Source organism: Salmo salar, chromosome ssa04 (genome assembly GCF_905237065.1).
Source record: "Salmo salar chromosome ssa04, Ssal_v3.1, whole genome shotgun sequence".
NCBI classification, from domain to species: Eukaryota; Metazoa; Chordata; class Actinopteri; order Salmoniformes; family Salmonidae; genus Salmo; species Salmo salar.
The window spans coordinates 29729296-29748353 of NC_059445.1; the positions used below are offsets into that span (position 1 = coordinate 29729296).

General features: G+C 39.5%; 1 protein-coding gene across 1 annotated transcript in view; it reads right to left on the bottom strand.

Moving 5' to 3' along the window:
* Positions 1-19058, bottom strand: part of LOC106602712 (alkaline ceramidase 2) — a 46542-nt gene that overhangs the window by 4768 nt on the left and 22716 nt on the right. Inside the window, exons 4-5 of the mRNA XM_014195512.2 lie at positions 10531-10668; positions 645-782 (exon numbers count right to left, since the gene is read on the bottom strand). Coding sequence (XP_014050987.1) covers positions 645-782; positions 10531-10668 — 276 coding nt within the window. The remainder of the gene's footprint in view (positions 1-644; positions 783-10530; positions 10669-19058) is intronic.

The window sequence follows — 19058 nt, forward strand, 5'->3', positions numbered from 1 at the left end:
ATAATTTCAACTAGTTTAGCCTGCTGGGTGTCAGGAAAAAGGACATTTTTTAATACAGAAAGTGTGAAGACAATTTCATGTTTTTAATCTTCATGTATTTATTCCTTCTTAAAAACAGCAGGTGCAATTTCCAACCATTGCTGTCCTCTGGTGACCCAGATCAGTACCTGATTTGGACTTTGAAAACAAAGGTGTTGCAGGTTTCATACCCCACCCTTAGAATTGAATAGCCCTACATTAGAGTGGTTAATAAAATACTTCAAGCCTCTTAAAAAGGGAAAATAATTCTGAACGCCATTGTCATAAGAATATTTGTCATCATTATGCGTGCACCATGTGTGATGGAACATCAAGGTGACCCCATTTAAAAGGATTACATTAAAATGGTAGCTACCCATCTTTCCCACTCATTTGAGATTGAGGCATATACAGTAGCTGGAACTACATATCAGACAGCATGGTACATGGACTCATCTCACCATTAGACCACTTTTGAGGTCTGAAAACATTGTCACTTATGATTCATTTATTTTATTTATCTTAGTTGAAGTCACTGACTAAGTCACTCTGGATAACAGTGTCTGCTAAATGACCAAAATGTAAATGAAAACTTTCTCTGACTTTTCATGCAGTTTCAAGCTCACCAAGCACAGTGTAGGTAGGGGAAGTTGACAGAGGACCACATCTCACAGAAGATCTTGTCGCTGATCCAGCAGAGGAGAGCCAGAGCCCACCAAAACCCCGAGATCAGCCCCAGCTTGAATACACGTGGGTTCTCACACCTGCAAACACCACACAATAACATATTGACAATGCATAAGTCCCCACAAAGACATATACGTGACACACACTATTCAAATGTTAGCAAGAAAACACACACACTTCATGGCTTGCTGTTAATGTAAATTCTATATTGACAAGAACTACAGCCATCACGAAACCAAATGCCAGTACAACTTCCAGTAAATGTTCATACAATGCCCATACATATGACTTTTGATTGCATTTCAAATAAAAGAGCTTCAAACAATAGGAAGCCATGCATGTAAAAAGCAATGGGAAATGAAATATCACATTTTCATTTTAGTCATTTAGCATATGATCTTATCCAGAGCGACTTACAAGAGCAATTAGGGTTAAGTGCCTTGCTCAAGGGATTTTTCACCTAGTCTGTTGGGGGATTCAAACCAGCAACTTTTCAGTTACTGGCCTGTTGCTCTTAAACCACTAGGCTACCTGCCGCCATAATCAACTACAATCCCTATACAGATTTTGAATCTTGTGTAAAAATAATAATAAGCAGGTAGACTCCAGAGGTCGACCGATTAATCGGAATGGACGATTAATTAGGGCCGATTGAAAGTTTTCATAACAAATCGGAAATCGGTATTTTTGGACGCCGATTTGGCCGTTTTAAAAAAAAATAAAAATGTTTAAGACCTTTATTTAACTAGGCAAGTCAGTTAAGAACACATTCTTATTTTCAATGACGGCCTAGGAACGGTGGGTTAACTGCCTTGTTCAGGGGCAGAACGAAAGATTTTTACCTTGTCAGCTCAGGGATTCAATCTTACAACCTTACGGTTAACTAGTCCAACGCTCTAACCACCTGCTTTAAATTGCACTCCACGAGGAGCCTGCCTGTTACGCGAATGCAGTAAGAAGCCAAGGTAAGTTGCTAGCTAGCATTAAACTTATCTTATAAAAAACAATCAATCAATCATAATCACTAGTTAACTACACATGGTTGATGATATTACTAGTTTATCTAGCCTGTCCTGCGTTGCATATAATCGCTTAGAAACACGTTGCTCCAACCATAAACATCAATGCCTTTCTTAAAATCAATACACAAGTATATATTTTTAAACCTGCATATTTAGTTAATATTGCCTGCTAACATGAATTTCTTTTAACTAGGGAAAATGTGTCACTTCTCTTGCAACAGAGTCAGGGTATATGCAGCAGTTTGGGCCGCCTGGCTCGTTGCAAACTGTGAAGACTATTTCTTCCTAACAAAGACAGCCGACTTCGCCAAACGGGGGATGATTTAACAAAAGCGCATTTGCGAAAAAAGCACAATCGTTGCACGACTGTACCTAACCATAAACATCAATGCCTTTCTTAAAATCAATACACAGAAGTATACATTTTTAAACCTGCATATTTAGCTAAAAGAAATCCAGGTTAGCAGGCAATATTAACCAGGTGAAATTGTGTCATTTTGCGTTCATTGCACGCAGTCGGGGTATGTGCAACAGTTTGGGCCGCCTGGCTCGTTGCGAACTAATTTGCCAGAATTTTACGTAATTATGACATAACATTGAAGGTTGTGCAATGTAACAGGAATAACGTTTTGTTTTCGAGATGATAGTTTCCGGATTCGACCATATTAATGACCTAAGGCTCGTATTTCTGTGTGTTATTATGTTATAATTAAGTCTATGATTTGATAGAGCAGTCTGACTGAGCGGTGGTAGGCAGCAGCAGGCTCGTAAGCATTAATTCAAACAGCCCTTCGCAATGCATTGCGCTGTTTATGACTTCAAGCCTGTCAACTCCCAAGATTAGGCTGGTGTAACCGATGTGAAATGGCTAGCTAGTTAGCGGGTGTGCGCTAATAGCGTTTCAAACGTCACTCGCTCTGAGACTTGGAGTAGTTGTTCCCCTTCCTCTACATGGGTAACGCTGCTTCGAGGGGTAACGCTGCTTCGAGGGTGGCTGTTGTCGATGTGTTCCTGGTTCGAGCCCAGGTAGGAGCGAGGAGAGGGACGGAAGCTATACTGTTACACTGGCAATACTAAAGTGCCTAAGAACATCCAATAGTCAAAGGTATATGAAATACAAATCGTATAGAGAGAAATAGTCCTATAATTCCTATAATAACTACAACCTAAAACATCTTACCTGGGAATATTGAAGACTCATGTTAAAAGGAACCACCAGCTTTCATATGTTCTCATGTTCTGAGCAAGGAACTTAAACGTTAGCTTTTTTACATGGCACATATTGCACTTTTACTTTCTTCTCCAACACTTTGTTTTTGCATTATTTAAACCAAAATGAACATGTTTCATTATTTATTTAAGGCTAAATTGATTATATTGATGTATTATATTAAGTTAAAATAAGTGTTCATTCAGTATTGTTGTAATTGTCATTATTACAAATAAATAAATAAATAAATAGGCCGGTTAATCGGTATCAGCTTTTTTTGTTAATCGGTCGACCTCTAGTAGACTCCCCCCAATTCAGTCAGTCAGACACATGTGTGCACTGGCAGTAGTTGTGTATTGCTATTTACAAATACACACACTGCATGAGCAGTATTTAACTGAGCCTCAGTCCCATGTCACATTGACGGGTGACTCGGCCTGACAGGAAATTAAGTGCGGCGATGGGCCGTGTCGTGACATGTGGTCTGTACTGGGACGATAAACCATTAAATCATCAACATCGACCACTTATCGCAGGCATTTTGCTGATATCGTTCATTACAATAAGTAGCCTGTACTAGAGAAATGTGAAGTTTGCTAATATCGGTGACTGTTAATGGGACAATTGATGGCTACAACCATAAAACTTGTACTAGTAGTTTAAAAGGTAATACATTTTTTTTAAACTGTGGTGCATATTAATGCTATAAAATTGTTCTATTTAATTGCATCAATTCAGGCAATTTATCGCGATATGTATTTTTGTTCATATGGCCCAGCTCTTGTCTGTACATCTGGCTAATTAAGCACAGAGAGGGAGAAACACATGCACGAGAGAACGAGCAGTAAAGAGGAAGTGCAAAAATAAAGAGACGGGGGACAATAGACAGTGTCAGGAAATAGAATGTCAGAAGAACTATTAACTCATATTAGCACATTTCGATGCAACTTTGAGCTTGAAGGAGACACACGCATGTTAAAAAACCACGGACTATCGGTAGTGAAATGACAACGGGGTCGTTCCACAAAATGAGAGTAACTTGTTGAAAAATTTAAAAAAATTGTTTTCCCGTCTCAAGAGGTTAAAATAGGCCTATAGTAAGTGAGTATTAAGTGCCAAATAAAGTAACAGGGTGGAGCGTAACAGGCCATAAATCAGCCATAAATCCCTTTGTGACAGGGGGAATGGAAGCTGGTTGTGTGCAACAGTGAGGGGCAATTGAATGCAAGTTTGTTTGTTAAGATGTATTTATTTTTGTAATAGTAACACCATATTGGGCTCCTGAGTGGCGCAGCGGCCTAAGGCACTGCATCTCAGTGCTAGAGGGCTCACTACAGACCCTGGTTCGATCACTGCCTGCCGTGATTGGGAGTCCCATAGGGCGGCGCACAATATGCCCAGTGTCATCCAGGTTAGGGCTTGGACAGGGTAGGCCATCATTGTAAAATAAGAATTTGTTCTTAACCGACTTGCCTAGTTAAATAAAAGGTTCAAATAAAAAATGTATTCAAATGAGAGTTCAGTTCATAGTAGAGGGTTGATCTTAAAATGAGGGACAGGTTTTTTTAACATAAGAATTAGTCCCTAAATCACATGAAATAAAATTATAAATCTTCATAAATTACTTTAAAAAAGCAAAGCAACAAAATAACTAGGGATTTCCAATGATGATGAAAACTGAGAAATTTGGGGAGTAAGTGAGAGAGTGCACAAGGGACATGTCAAAATGCAGATTTTTTTGTACTTTAGCAAGTCTTTGTCCCTCCATCTGTCCGTCCGTCCTTACATGCAAACTCAAACAGCACTGGCCCAATTTTGACCAAACTTGGGTGAATGATGCGTCTCGCCATAGAGATTCGTCATTTACAAAATTGCATTGATTGGCACAAGGCAGGAGCTATGGTAATTAACTGAAATTGAGTCACATCAGAGAGGAAGAGATGAAGTACAGGGTGTGAATTAGGGAAAGGGGGATACCTAGTCAGTTGTACAACTGAATACCTTCAACTGAAATGTATCTTCCGCATTTAACCAACCCCTCTGAATCAGAGATGTGCTGTGGCCTGCCTTAATCGACATCCAAGTCTTCGGCGTCCAGGGAACAGTGGGTTAACTGCCTTGCTCTGGGGCAGAATGACAGATTTTTACCTTGTCGGCTCGAGGATTCGATCCAGCAACCTTTCGGTTACTGGCCCAACACTCTAACCAGCTGAAGAGACTGGTACCCAGGCTAACTGTCTTCCATTTTTTAAGAAATGTCTTTTCATTGTTAGAGCGACTTGAGCATCTGGTCAATATAATGGATAATCATGGGGGACGACATGTTTACTGTTGCCTTGTTCATATAAAAAATGTGATTTATTGAATTTTAAAAGGGCACTTCATTTAATTTAACAGGCTTTTAAAATGCAATATTGGTGCACAATCTCTACTTAAAATATCAAAACGGTTTCACGACCGTCATATGAATAATTGGACCAAGGCGCAGCGTGAGTAGAGTTTCACATTTTAATGATAGTGAAACTTCCAAAACAACAAAGATATAACGATCGTGAAATACGTAGCGCACATAGGCACTCATACAAAACAATATCCCAATTAGAGGTAACGATTATCAGCTGCCTCTAATTGGGAACCACACACACACACACACACACACACACACACAAACACAGAAATATAATACCCCCTAGTCACGGACCTAAAACACCATAGAGAACCCCGAGGGCTCTCTATGGTCAGGGCGTGACAAACGGACTCATTTCGTGGATGACCCACCTGCTAGCGACACAGGTACCAATCAATTAATACAGACAAAAGACTAATCTCCAATGGAATAGATTCTACAAGTCTCTGGAACTCTATTGGAGGGATGCAACACCATCCTTCCACGAGAAATTCCATTATTTGGTGCTTTGTTGATGGTGGTGAAAAATGCTGGTCTTAGGTGCCGCTCCAGAATGTCCCATAAGTGTCCAATTTGGTTGAGATCTGGTGACATAGTGAAACATCAGCAAGTTGAGCAGTCTTTGTCACTGAAGCTCTTGCCAAACGTGCCCCAACAATCAACCCTCTTTTAAAGTCACCGAGATCTCTTCTAGCCATGGTAGCCAAAATAAAATGGGCAACTGGGTCTGCCCAGCATTTCTATACACTAAACATGAGGAGATGATAATTCCACACCTGTGTGCAAGCACCTGCTTTCAATATACTTTGTATCCCTTATTTAGTCTGTCTGTCTGATGAAGTTACTCTCACCCCAAGGTATAATAAGGAAGACAAAGATAATAGAAGCAAAGCAAGATACAGCACATATATTAAATGGTTCCCTTTTCAAGTGCTTCCCTGAAATTAAAACCAGGAATAGTCAGAGATCCTATATGTTCCTTTAGTTCAGGATGAGGCCATTCTAAACTGGGCTCTATGATAAAACATACGTAGAACACAAACCATGCATTAACAGTGATTTAAAAATGTAAAATTCACCCACTTAGCAAGATAATGAAAAAGCCCCATAATTGGTTTGAAATGTATTGCGTAAATAACAGATGAGTCTGTCATGTCTGTCACTATCATTAAATGTGAAGACTTATTTATATCAAATCAGTTCTCTAGGTTTAATTATTAAGTGATTAAACTAATCATGTTAACATTAATTAACTAGGAAGTCAGGGCACCACGGAAAATTAGAGTTTTAGAGTTATAATTTTCCGAATATAACTCTTCAGATATTTTAATATTACAGTCTTCTATTAATAAATTATTACTTCATCAGTTCTCAATACTGAATGTCGCAACCCCTTAGATATCTGCACGAACCCTAGCCTAAATCATGAATCAGCGATATACAAAATTGGCTTAATTATTTATTTACTAACTAACCACACAGAATTACATAACAAACAAACAAACAGTAGATACTTGGGTTACTACATGATACAAAGAAAAAGTCTCTAGCTGACGAAGCCAATATGATGGCTTGGTAGACAAAGGAAAGAGGTGGGGACTGAGAAAGAGCGGCAAAGAAAGACAAAATGGATTCACTACACACAGTTGATAATTATATTCATTGAAATGCTAATCCTTTGCACATGAACGGCCACTCATTCAAGAACATTTGCAATGTATATATTTACGCCCGTATGTCATTATTGTCTTCTCTATTGGAATCGTGGTCAATTCAGAGTCTCTGGTTAACTTCCCCAGAAGTCACAATGTCCTTCGTGGTTGTAGTTTTCTCCGTGGCTCTGGATAGTGTCTGTTGTAATGGATACGTCAGGCGTAACATGTTCTTAGATTAGATGTTTCGGTGGTTGTGGGTATTCTCGTCCTAGGTTTACGTCATTTCTAGCTACAGACTAGTAATTCTACGTCTAGGATTTGCTCTTATGCTGTTTGATAGTCTCAGAGATTAACCATTTCCAGCCGTGTTGCCAACACTACACGCGGTATGGTCTCCGTGGCCTATAGAATTGTAGCCATTCGAATGTGTGGACTCCATCCCGGCGTTCCCTGACTTAATGTATATTTTGTAGGAAGTGGGTTTTATACTCTGTAGAAGAAGGGGAGGTTCTATGACGCCTAATGTGATGTCTGGGCTCATGGGGGTGTGGCAACCGACTAGTTAATCTTTATATAAAAATCCATACCCTCATTTAGAAGGTTAACATCACATTACATCTTTTCACAAATAGTTTCATGTTTAATCACATACGTTTCACAATATTTAGATGTAAACCTGACAGCTGGGAAATGTACACTTTAAGAGATACAGTTGTGTGTTTCCTGTCCTTCATGAGATCACCAAATGAAAAGCACTCGTCATAAAACTGTCCCCTAAGTGTCCACGGACCGTTCCCACATTCTCAAAAGTAGAAACATTGTTTAATTATTCAAACTTTTGATGTCCAAAGGTCTCTCTGTGTTCCACAGTTTACATTCCAATCTCAAACACTACAGAGCATAGGGGCAGCGCATTTTATGACCGACCATAAAACAGTCGACTTCCCACTCTATGAGAGAGAGCACGCTGTAGAGCGGACCCCCGTAACCTGATCCTTCAGATCGTCACAGGAGAGTTATGACAAGTCCTTCATGCTGAACAATGACTTCAAATTGTTAATAAAAAAAATGCACTTAGCGTTTGACATGAGAGCGCTAACTGTTTTAGTGCAATGAGAGTGGGTAAGATGCTAAGCTATTGGGCTCAGTTGATAAACTAGAGGGAAATGTTAACGGAGTTACAAAATCAATTGTGATGTACTAGAAGGCAGCAGGCCATGTTTTATAGGGTCTCCTGCAGGAACTCTCATCCACTTAGCAGAACTACGAAAACAAAACAACAATATCAATGACTGGCCGTGTGAGGTATGTCAAGAATTAGAAACAAGTAGAACAATGGATGAATCAAGGCTAAATGCTTTAAGTGAGTCAAGTCTTGTAGGAAAAGGAAAAAACATCATGCACCCACTTCCACACAGGTGCATATACACAAACCGATACGCGCACACGACAGGAATGGCCCTTTGTGCTGCTATTTGGAAGAATGTTATTTCCTTCAACATTGACAGCAACACACTATTGAAAAGACTCAAAGTAACACAATGCAAAATAGGTGACACATAACCATAGTCAAAAATGTGGACCCTCCAAAATGTGACTAACTTGTTTTCTGTCTAAATGGTTTTCTGTGTGTTAACTGCTACTACACTCTGATCTTAGAGAAAAAAATTATTTAGAAATGTACTTTTAACACTTTGACTGTTTCCCATTACTGGTTGAAAATTACTACACTACAACAAAGTGTTGTCACGATACCAGTATCATGAAACAAGAAGCAGACTGAACTCCATGGTCCTTTAACAACCTGTTTTAGGTCACATATTGTGTGTCTAGTTTAGAAATAAAAACGTGCCTCTGGGTGACAACTCTTTTCCCTGGGAAATTGAGTCCACTTCATGTGTTGCTTACTTGCCATGAAACTTGTGACATCACTATAACATTACACTCATCACTTTTGTAAAGCACCAGGAATTGTTGATGCTTACACAACACTAAATCATATTAACTGAGATAAGGTTTGGATGTAGAATCAGCAAAGTGAGGCGAATCGCTATTTTCAATGCGAGTGAGAGGAAGACATTATCCCTGAGGCTCAACTTTGCGGCTTTCGCGTGCACACCCACACACGTCCACTATCGCATGTGGACACACACCCAAACACACCTTGTGGCTGCCTCATTAGATACAACTTTCAAAACATTCAGACGCCTGGAGTATTATCCATTTCACATTCACTCAGCAACAGGCCACAAAGTCTTTTATAAAAATATAATCCTTACATTTGAGGGTGCATTCTTTCATACAGATCCATTACATTCCAATTCAGGAGATGAATTGACATTCATATCCAGAAGATTTCTTTCCAATTAATTAATTAATTAATTACATTTCAATTCTCTTCCTGAAATGGACTTGACCACAACCCTGGTTTCTACATATACTTTAGGCCTAAGGCCCCTCAGAGAGAACTAATGACTCAATGTCAATGTGCTATCTGTTATTTAATGGATTCATAAATGATTTAATCTGTGGAGGCTTCTCAAGCCTAATTTAGCTAGACAGCAAACTCAACTAGCTGTAGGCCCCATACAATAGGACAGATTTGTGGACTCAAGTCACCTGACTTGGACTAAAGTCACAAATTTGATGACTTGAGACTCGACTTGATAGAAAATAAAATAACTGGAGACTTGACTATGACTTGAGACTGATGACTTGAAATTATCTGGCCATGTTTTGTAACGTTTTGTCACTCATTTTGTGGCAGAGTCGCTAGTGAAACGCAAATTATTGTTCCATGTATAAATGCTTAGGAAATAGCAATTCGGTCTCCCAAGGGGAGGCTTTGCAGTCTTGCCCTCTACCGGTGTCCGTTCAGATAGCCTCTGTATCAGGCTTAACCTGTCCTATTTCTTTTGGGCTAATTGCCCGTGTATATTTGGTAAATCTACTTGTATATTTTGTATGATATAGCACTTTCACAACAACCTGTCTTGCCTTCTGCTGATTTCATGCCCTTACAACTGCTACAAGGTCCCCATTTTACAATTACATAATCAAAATGTGTTGTTGACAAAATATTGAAAACGGCTGTCTGGTAGCCTCAATAAATAGAGAAAGATTTGTAGTTGAACAAGTCATCGCATGTATAGATTTTATTTTTACTTGACTTCAGACATGACTTGAAAAAAACTTTGCTCGGCTCAAATTGACTTGCTCTTAGAATGCACGACTTGGACATTTATTCATTTAACTAGGCAAGTCAGTTAAGAACAAATTCTTATATACAATGACGGCCTACCAAGAGGCCTCCTGTGGGGACGGGCTGGGAACGGGAAATTGACTCGACCTGTTCTACTTGGGACTCGACGTGAGATGGATCTTGTGACTTAAGTTTTGCTTGTGACTCGAATAATAGCGACTTGGTCCCAGTTCTGCAACAGGATGTACCAGCTAGTCTATTGCATGTGATATTTGTCGGTGTTTGTTCTTAATAACCCACCTGTTGAAGTAAAACTGAATCATTCTCACCTTTTGAGCTCGGTAATGAGCAGAACGGTGCAGGGGATACCCAGAGTCATCAGAGACACCGAGTTGACGACGGGCTTAACGAAGGCCAAACCAGTGGTGATCCCGGACAAGATGCCGATGACCACTTTGAACCTTGACCTGGAAAGCAAAGATAACTATATGACCACAGAGCAAAACATATTGGCAAAGCTGCATCTGCTTATTTAGAATGTGATTGAGCACTGGGAAGAGTGCGACATGGGAGTATAGTGCACAAACAGAAAAACAGTATAAAATAACAAAAACAGCTGTATATTGAAGATTCAAATAGATGCAATTTATCTGAGGATTTGAAAAGTCCTTTATTTTGATGTCGGACAATTTAGCCAGGATACCCGTCCAAAACCACCAACACAGGAAACACTTCACATCAATCCAAACGCACTGGATCAAAATGCAGTGTGCAATGGTAGGTAAAAAATGTTCAGTAAAGTGCAAGCCCAGGCCAGGCTGGATTTCAGCGACGTGATGGCTTTGGTTACAAAGAAGGACAAACAGTGCCTTCAGAAAGTACTCACACTCCTTGACTTTTTCCACATTTTTTGTTACAGCCTGCATTTAAAATGGATACAATTCTGATTGTCACTGGCCCACACACACACCCCATAATGTCAAAGTGGAATTATGCTATTAGAATTTTTTACAAATTAATTCAAACTGAAAAGCTGAAATGTCATTAGAAAAGTATTCAACATCAGTGAATTTCAAAACGCAGATTCAACCAAAGTCCAGAGAGGTTTTTCAATGCGTCGCAAAGGGCACCTTTTATTTGCATTAATTTAACCCTTATTTTACCAGGTAAGTTGACTGAGAACACATTCTCATTTATAGCAATGACATGGGGAAAGGTTACAGGGGAGAGGAGGGGGGGGATGAATGAGCCAATTGGAAGCTGGGAATGATTAGGTGGCCATGATGGTATTGGGAATTTAGCCAGGCCACCGAGGTCAACACCCCTAAGTGTTTTTTTTAATTTATTTTTAATGTATTTTTTTAGACCAGAGGAAAGAGTGCCTCCTACTGGCCCTCCAACACCACTTCCAGCAACATCTAGTCTCAAATCCTGAGACAGACCAGGACCAACCCTGCTTAGCTTCAGATAAAAGTGGGATGAAGCTGGCACCTATTAGTAGATGGGTAAAAATAATAATTTTTGAATATTGACTATCCCTTTGAGCATGGTGAAGTTACTAATTTCCCTTTGGAGTGTGTATCAATACACCCAGTCACTACAAAGATACAGGCGTCCTTCCTAACTCAGTTGCCAGAGAAGAAGGAAAGCACTCAGTGATTTCACCATGAGGCCAATGGTGTTGTTAAAACAGTTACAATGTTTAAATGGCTGGGGACTGATCCACAACATTATATAGGTTTACATTTTTTATTTATACAGTACAAGTAAAAAGTTGACACACCTACTGATTTTAGGGTTTTTCTTTATTTTCACTATTTTCTACATCTTAGAATAATAGTGAAGACATGAAATAACACATATGGAATCATGTAGTAACCAAAAAAGTGTGTTAAAACAAATCTAAATACATTTTAGATTCCTTAAAGTAGCCACCATTTATTTGCCTTGATGACAGTTTTGCACTCTTGGCATTCACTAAACCAGCTTCATGAGGAATGCTTTTCCAACAGTCTTGAAGGAGTTCCCACATACGCTGAGCACTTGTTGGCTGCTTTCATTTCACTCTGAGGTCCAACTCATCCCAATTGGGTTGAGGTCGGGTGATTGTGGAGGCCAGGTCATCTGATGCAGCACTCCATCACTCTCCTTCTTGGTCAAATAGCCCTTACAGCCTGGAGGTGTGTTTTGGGTCATTGTCCTGTTGAAAAACAAATTATAGTCCCACTAAGCGCAAACCAGATGGGATGGCGTATTACTGCAGAATGCTGTGGTAGCAATGCTGGTTAAATGTGACTTGAATTCTAAATAAATCACAGACAGTGTCATCAGCAAAGTACCCCCACACCTCCTCCTCCATGCTTCACGGTGGGAACCACACATGCGGAGATCATCCGTTCATCTATTCTGCGTCTCACAAAGACACGGCGGTTGGAACCAAAAATCTCAAATTTGGACTCCACCGGTCTAATGTCCATTGCTCGTGTTTCTTGGCCCAAGCAAGTCTCTTATTATTATTGGTGTCCTTTAGGAGTAGTTTCTATGCAGCAATTCGACCACGAATGCCTGATTCACGCAGTCTCCTCTGAACAGTTGATGTTGAGATGTGTCTGTTACTTGAACTCTGTGAAGCATTTATTTGGGCTGCAATCTGAGGTGCAGGTAACTCTAATGAACTTATCCTCTGCAGCAGAGACAACTCTGGGTGGCGGTCCTCATGAGAGCCAGTTCCATCATAGATGGTTTTTACGACTTGAAGAAACTTTCAAAGTTCTTGAAATTTTCCAGATTGACTGACCTTCATGTCTTAAAGTAATGGACTATTGTTTCTCTTCACTTATTTGAGCTGTTCTTGCCATATGGTATTTGACCAAATAAGGCTATATTCTGTATACCCCCTACCTTGTCACAACACAACTGATTGACTCAAACTCATGAAGGAAAGAAATTCCACAAATGAACTTTTAACAAGGCCACCTGTTAATTGAAATGCTCTGCAGGTGATTACCTCATGAAGCTGGTTGAGAGAATGCCAAGACTTTGCAATACTGTCATCAAGGCAAATGGTGGCTACTTTGAAGAATCTCAAATATATTTTATATTTGGATTTATTTAAGACTTTTTTGGTTACTACATGATTCCATATGTCTTATTTCATAGTTTTGATGTCTTCACTATTATTCTACAATAATAGTGAAAAACCATGGAATGAGTAGGTGTCCAAACTTTTGACTGGTACTGTATGTGTGAAACCTATTTTGATTTAGAATGGACCATTATCATGCACCGGTCTCAAAACATGCACTTAAATAGCAAATGGAGGACGCTTTTACCGTTGTTTATTTTCATGCCAGCCAGGTAGGCTATACTCCTGTTGAAAAGAGAAGCAATGTGCTTAATATTAGGAAAGTTGATAAATAAATAAATAAATAAATATAGTAGGCCTAGCCTATAGAAAGTTGATGGGATCCTCCTCTTTTTAGAGGACATCACTCTGTTTTCTCATGCAATTGCATAGCCTGCGCAACATGAGCTAATGGGATCTCATGAATTGTTTGATTAGATTTGAGACATTTGCATTGATGTCAGAGTGATTAGAGGGACAATCGAGTGCTAAGTACCAGGCAGTTTGCAAGTTTGGTAGGCTGTCGTGTCTTTGGGGGTACCATTAAACTGAAGATATGTTTATCAATTAGCTCCCTGTAATTATTATCACGCGATTAAACTGATTAATCGTTTAATTGTAATTAACTAGGAGGTCGGGGCACCAAGGAGAATATTCAGATTACAAAGCTATAATTTTCCTAATATAACTTTCCTGTACTATAATATTATATTCTATTATAGTATAGGTCGATTATCTTCTTAAGTTTAAATGGTGTATTTACCTCTAGTCCAGTCTCATTCCAAAACGTCGTAAATTGTTGTATCTGCACGAACCCAGTCTTTACTAAAATCATCCATACATCAATTGTCTTAAAATCATTTATTTACTACACTAAGTAATTAACAGAAAAACAGTAATTATTGTCACAAAGGATTGGTATCGGAATGTGCCCTTGTGGGCTAAACAGGCTGGTCGGCCTGTTGAACAATGGGTCATAAATGGTCAGCTGAGAAGTTTACACAGAGTTCATTAATATTACAATTGAAGGCTCACTCATTCGGGAACAATTGCAATCAATATATATTTACGGTTAGTGTGTCGTCGTTCTTTGTTGGAGAGTTCGGTTCTGTTGGAGAGTGTGTGTTCTCTCTCTCTCTCTCTGAATGGATCTTTCAGAGCGACATTCATTAATGTCGTCATAGAATGGTGGTTTCGTTGGTCTTCGCGTTCGATGATATAATTTACTTAGCTGCAGACTAATAATTAATATCAAAGACTTGTTCTTATTCTGTCGGTATCAATAGTCTAAAAGTTAACCACGTGGTATGGTTCACTTTCAGTAGAGGAATTGGATGGTCAAACCTCTGGCCATAGAGTGTAGGCCTGGTCGGGAGAAATGTAAATCAGGGAGTGTTTTATAGTGCCCATCGAACAGGCTGGTCAAATGACGCCTGGTCCTGTATATGTCCCTGGGGCGTGCCTATGAGTGAGTTAGATTTGGTTACAGAAATACAATTCTATCACATTACATCAGTACATAGCATCTCAATGTCTTACAAAAGCTTTATTCTTATTAATACATTCCATACACCCATATGAGGCAAGTCTTAAACTGAGTCTATTATATAAACAGTTTTATGGTAATATGGCTATATTGTCTCTTCTGAGTATCACAAAATTGTACCAAAAGAGGCCAACGTCATGACAGCTACTAATGACCATCAGCAGCATCAGAGCTTGGAGAAGCCGAAGTACAGTGACTAAAGGGTCACGTGGAATTTGACTGCCGTCATGACTCGTGACCGCTGGTGTTGCGGTAATACGGTCATCTAACAGCCCTTAACACAACAAAATGTGGAATAAGTCAAGGGGTATGAATACTTTCTGAAATCACTGTAGCTCTAGAGAAGTCCTCACTTTGGGAACTCTGTGCCTTCTTCCTGAAGGGAGTAGCTGCAACATTGCGAATACAGGATGTCCTCAGAGCCCTTATTGATTGTGGAGATGAGTGAGGGTGAGTTGTTTAGCTCCAGTAATGCAACTTGAGATGTAATGCAACATGTCATGTGAGACATCAACTTCAATAAATGTTTTTATTTGCAATGATTCCCTACATCCTATTTTTGATCGTATTCTTTTGTGCCACTCTACCGATCCAGGTAAGACTAAGGAAAGTCCTTAGGGACAATAGGACTGACAGCCTCCTTCCTGACTGTCGTCTCAAGGACACATAATGACAATAGTAATAGATGTGCTGCCATTTAGGCTGACACTAGCTGAAATATCTAGGTAGAGTACATATGGATGACAGCCACCACAGAGGTGTCAATAATGCATTTAATGACAATGGAAAGGGATATAGGGACATGTGATGCAGCTTTGACTGGTGTCAGCTATCTCAGACAGGACTATTATTAAACATGGTCATACCAATGGCCACATGACAAAGAGTAGCCAACAGCAAACTTAATGAAACACCAAGAGTGGAAAAAGCTCATGGTAAAATAAACATCTATGAAACTGAAATAGTAAGTGTTTCTTTCATCCGGAAAGTTGCTTACTCAAAGAGAACAAATTAAAACTTAGAAATGTAATATTTTACATTATGTTGCAATGATGACCAGCTGGCCAGTGTTCACTGACATGCACATGTTATTTAACCTTTATTTAACTAGGCAAGCCAGTTAAGAACAAATTCTTAAATTACAATGATGGCCAAACCAGGACGACAACGTGCACCGCCCTATGGGACTCCCAATCATGGCCGGATGTGATTCAGCCTGGATTCGAACTAGGGACTATAGTGACGCCTCTTACATTGTGGTGTGTACCTTAGGGCTCCCAAGTGGCGCAGCGGTCTATTTTCAACCTATCCCTCACCCAGTCTGTAATACCAGCTTGATTCAAGCCGAGCACTAGTCCTCATGCCCAAGAAGGCCAAGGTAACCTACCTAAATTACTATCGCCCCGTAGCACTCAAATCTATAGCCATGAAATGCTTTAAAAGGCTGGTCATGGCTCACATCAACACCATTTGGAGGTGGAGGGTCCGTCATGGTCTGGGGCGGTGTGTCACAGCATCATTGGACTGAGCAGCTCCAAACCATGATGCTCCCTTCACCATACTTCACAGTTGGGATGAGGTTGATGAAGGTGTGCTGTGCCTTTTTCTCCACACATAGGTGTTGTGTTCCTTCCAAGCAACTCAACTTCAGTTTCATCTGTCCTCAGAATATTTTGCCAATAGCGCTGTGGAACATCCATATGCTCTTTTGCAAACTTCAGACCTGCAGCAATGTTTTTTTTGGACAACAGTGGCTTCTTCCGTGGTGTCCTCCCATGAACACCCGTCTTGTTTAGTGTTTTACATATCATAGACTCGTCAACAGAGATGTTAGCATGCTCCAGAGATTTCTTTAAGTCTTTAGCTGACACTAAGATTCTTCTTAACCTCATTGAGCATTCTGCGCTGTGCTCTTGCAGTCATCTTTGCAGGACGGCCACTCATAGGGAGAGTAACAACACTGCTAAACTTTCTCCATTTATAGACAATCAAGGCTTTTAGAGATACTTTTATAACCCTTTCCAGCTTTATGCAAGTCGACAATTCTTAATCTTGGGTCTTCTGAGAACTCTTTTGTTCGAGGCATGGTTCAGGCAATGCTTCTTGTGAATAGCAAACTCACATTTTGTGAGTGTTTTTCTAGGACAGGGCAGCTCTGACCAACATCTCCAATCTCACCTCAATGATTATACTCCAGGTTAGCTGACTCCAATTATCTTTTGGAGAAGTCATTAGCCTTGGGGATCACATACCTTTTCAAACCTACACTGTGAATGTTTAAATTATGTATTCAATGTAGACAAGAAAAATACAATAAATGTGTGTTATTAGTTTAAGCAGACTGTGTTTGTCTGTTGTTGTGACAGATGAAGATCAGATCTAATTTTAATGACAAATTTATGCAGAAATCCAGATAATTCCAAAAGGACACACACATTTGTGTATGTATGTATGTATGTATGTATGTATGTATGTATGTATGTATGTATGTATGTATGTATGTATGTATGTATGTATGTATGTATGTATGTATGTATGTATGTATGTACGTACATAGGTACGTTTAATGTTCGTACGTATCACACGCATACTGACGCCAATCACCTATCCTGTTGCCTAGTCACTTTACCCCTACCTATATGTACATAGATACCACAATTAAATTGTACCCTTGCACATCGACTCGGTACTAGCACTCCCTGTATAGAGCCATGTTATTTTTTACTCGTTATTCACTGTGTATTTATTCCTCATGTCACTATTTCTATTCATTTAATTTTTATTTTTTATCTTTAACTCAGCATTGTAAAAAAAAGTACCCATAAGTAAGCATATCACTGTTTACAAAGCATGTGACAAATAACATTTTATTTGATACCATGTAGTTTAATGGAACTGAAACCAACCAGTCCCCCAAAAGGCTAGAGTCTGCACTAGAGGTCGACCGATTATGATTTTTCAACGCCGATACCGATTATTGGAGGACCCCAAAAAAAAGCCGCTACCGATTAATCAGCCGATTTTTTTTGTTTATTTGTAATAGTGACATTTACAACAATACTGAATGAACACTTATTTTAGCTTAATATAATACATAAATACTATCAATTTAGCCTCAAATAAATAATGAAACATGTTCAATTTGGTTTAAATAATGCAAAAACAAAGTGTTGAAGAAAGTAAAAGTGCAATATGTGCCATGTAAAAAAGCTAACGTTTAAGTTCCCTGCTCAGAACATGAGAACATATGAAAGCTGGTGGTTCCTTTTAACATGAGTCTTCAATATTCCCAGGTAAGAAGTTTTAGGTTGTAGTTATTATAGGACTATTTCTCTCTATACGTCATTTACCTTTGACTATTGGATGTTCTTATAGGCCCTTTAATATTGCCAGTGTAAAAGTATAGCTTCTGTCCCTCTCCTCGCTCCTACCTGGGCTCGAACCAGGAACACATCGACAACAGCCACCCTCGAAGCAGCGTTACCCATGTAGAGCAAGGGGAACAACCACTCCCAAGTCTCAGAGCGAGTGACGTTTGAAACGCTATTAGCGCGCATCCGGCTAACTAGCTAGCCATTTCACATCGGTAACACCAGCCTAATCTCGGGGGTTGATAGGCTTGAAGTCATAAACAGCGCAATGCTTGAAGAATTGCGAAGAGCTGCTGGCAAACGCACGAAGGTGCTGTTTGAATGAATGCTTACGAGCCTGCTGCTGCCTACCATCGCTCAGTCAGACTGCTCTATCAAATAATAGACTTAATTATAACACACACAAATACGAGCCTTTGGGCATTAATATGGTCGAATCCGGAAACTATCATTTCGAAAACGAAACGTTAATTATTTCAGTGAAATACGGAACCTTCCGTATTTTATCTAACGGGTGGCATCCCTAAGTCTAAATATTCCTGTTACATTGCACAACCTTCAACGTTATGTCATAATTATGTACAATTCTGGCCTTTGTTAGGAATAAATGGACTTCACACAGTTCGCAATGAGCCAGGCGGCCCAAACTGCTGTATATACCCCGACTCCTTGCACAGAACGCAAGAGAAGTGACACAACTTCCCTAGTTATAAGAAATTCATGTTAGCAGGCAATATTAACTAAATATGCAGGTTTAAAAATATATACTTGTGTATTGATTTTAAAGAAAGGCATTAATGTTTATGGTTAGGTACA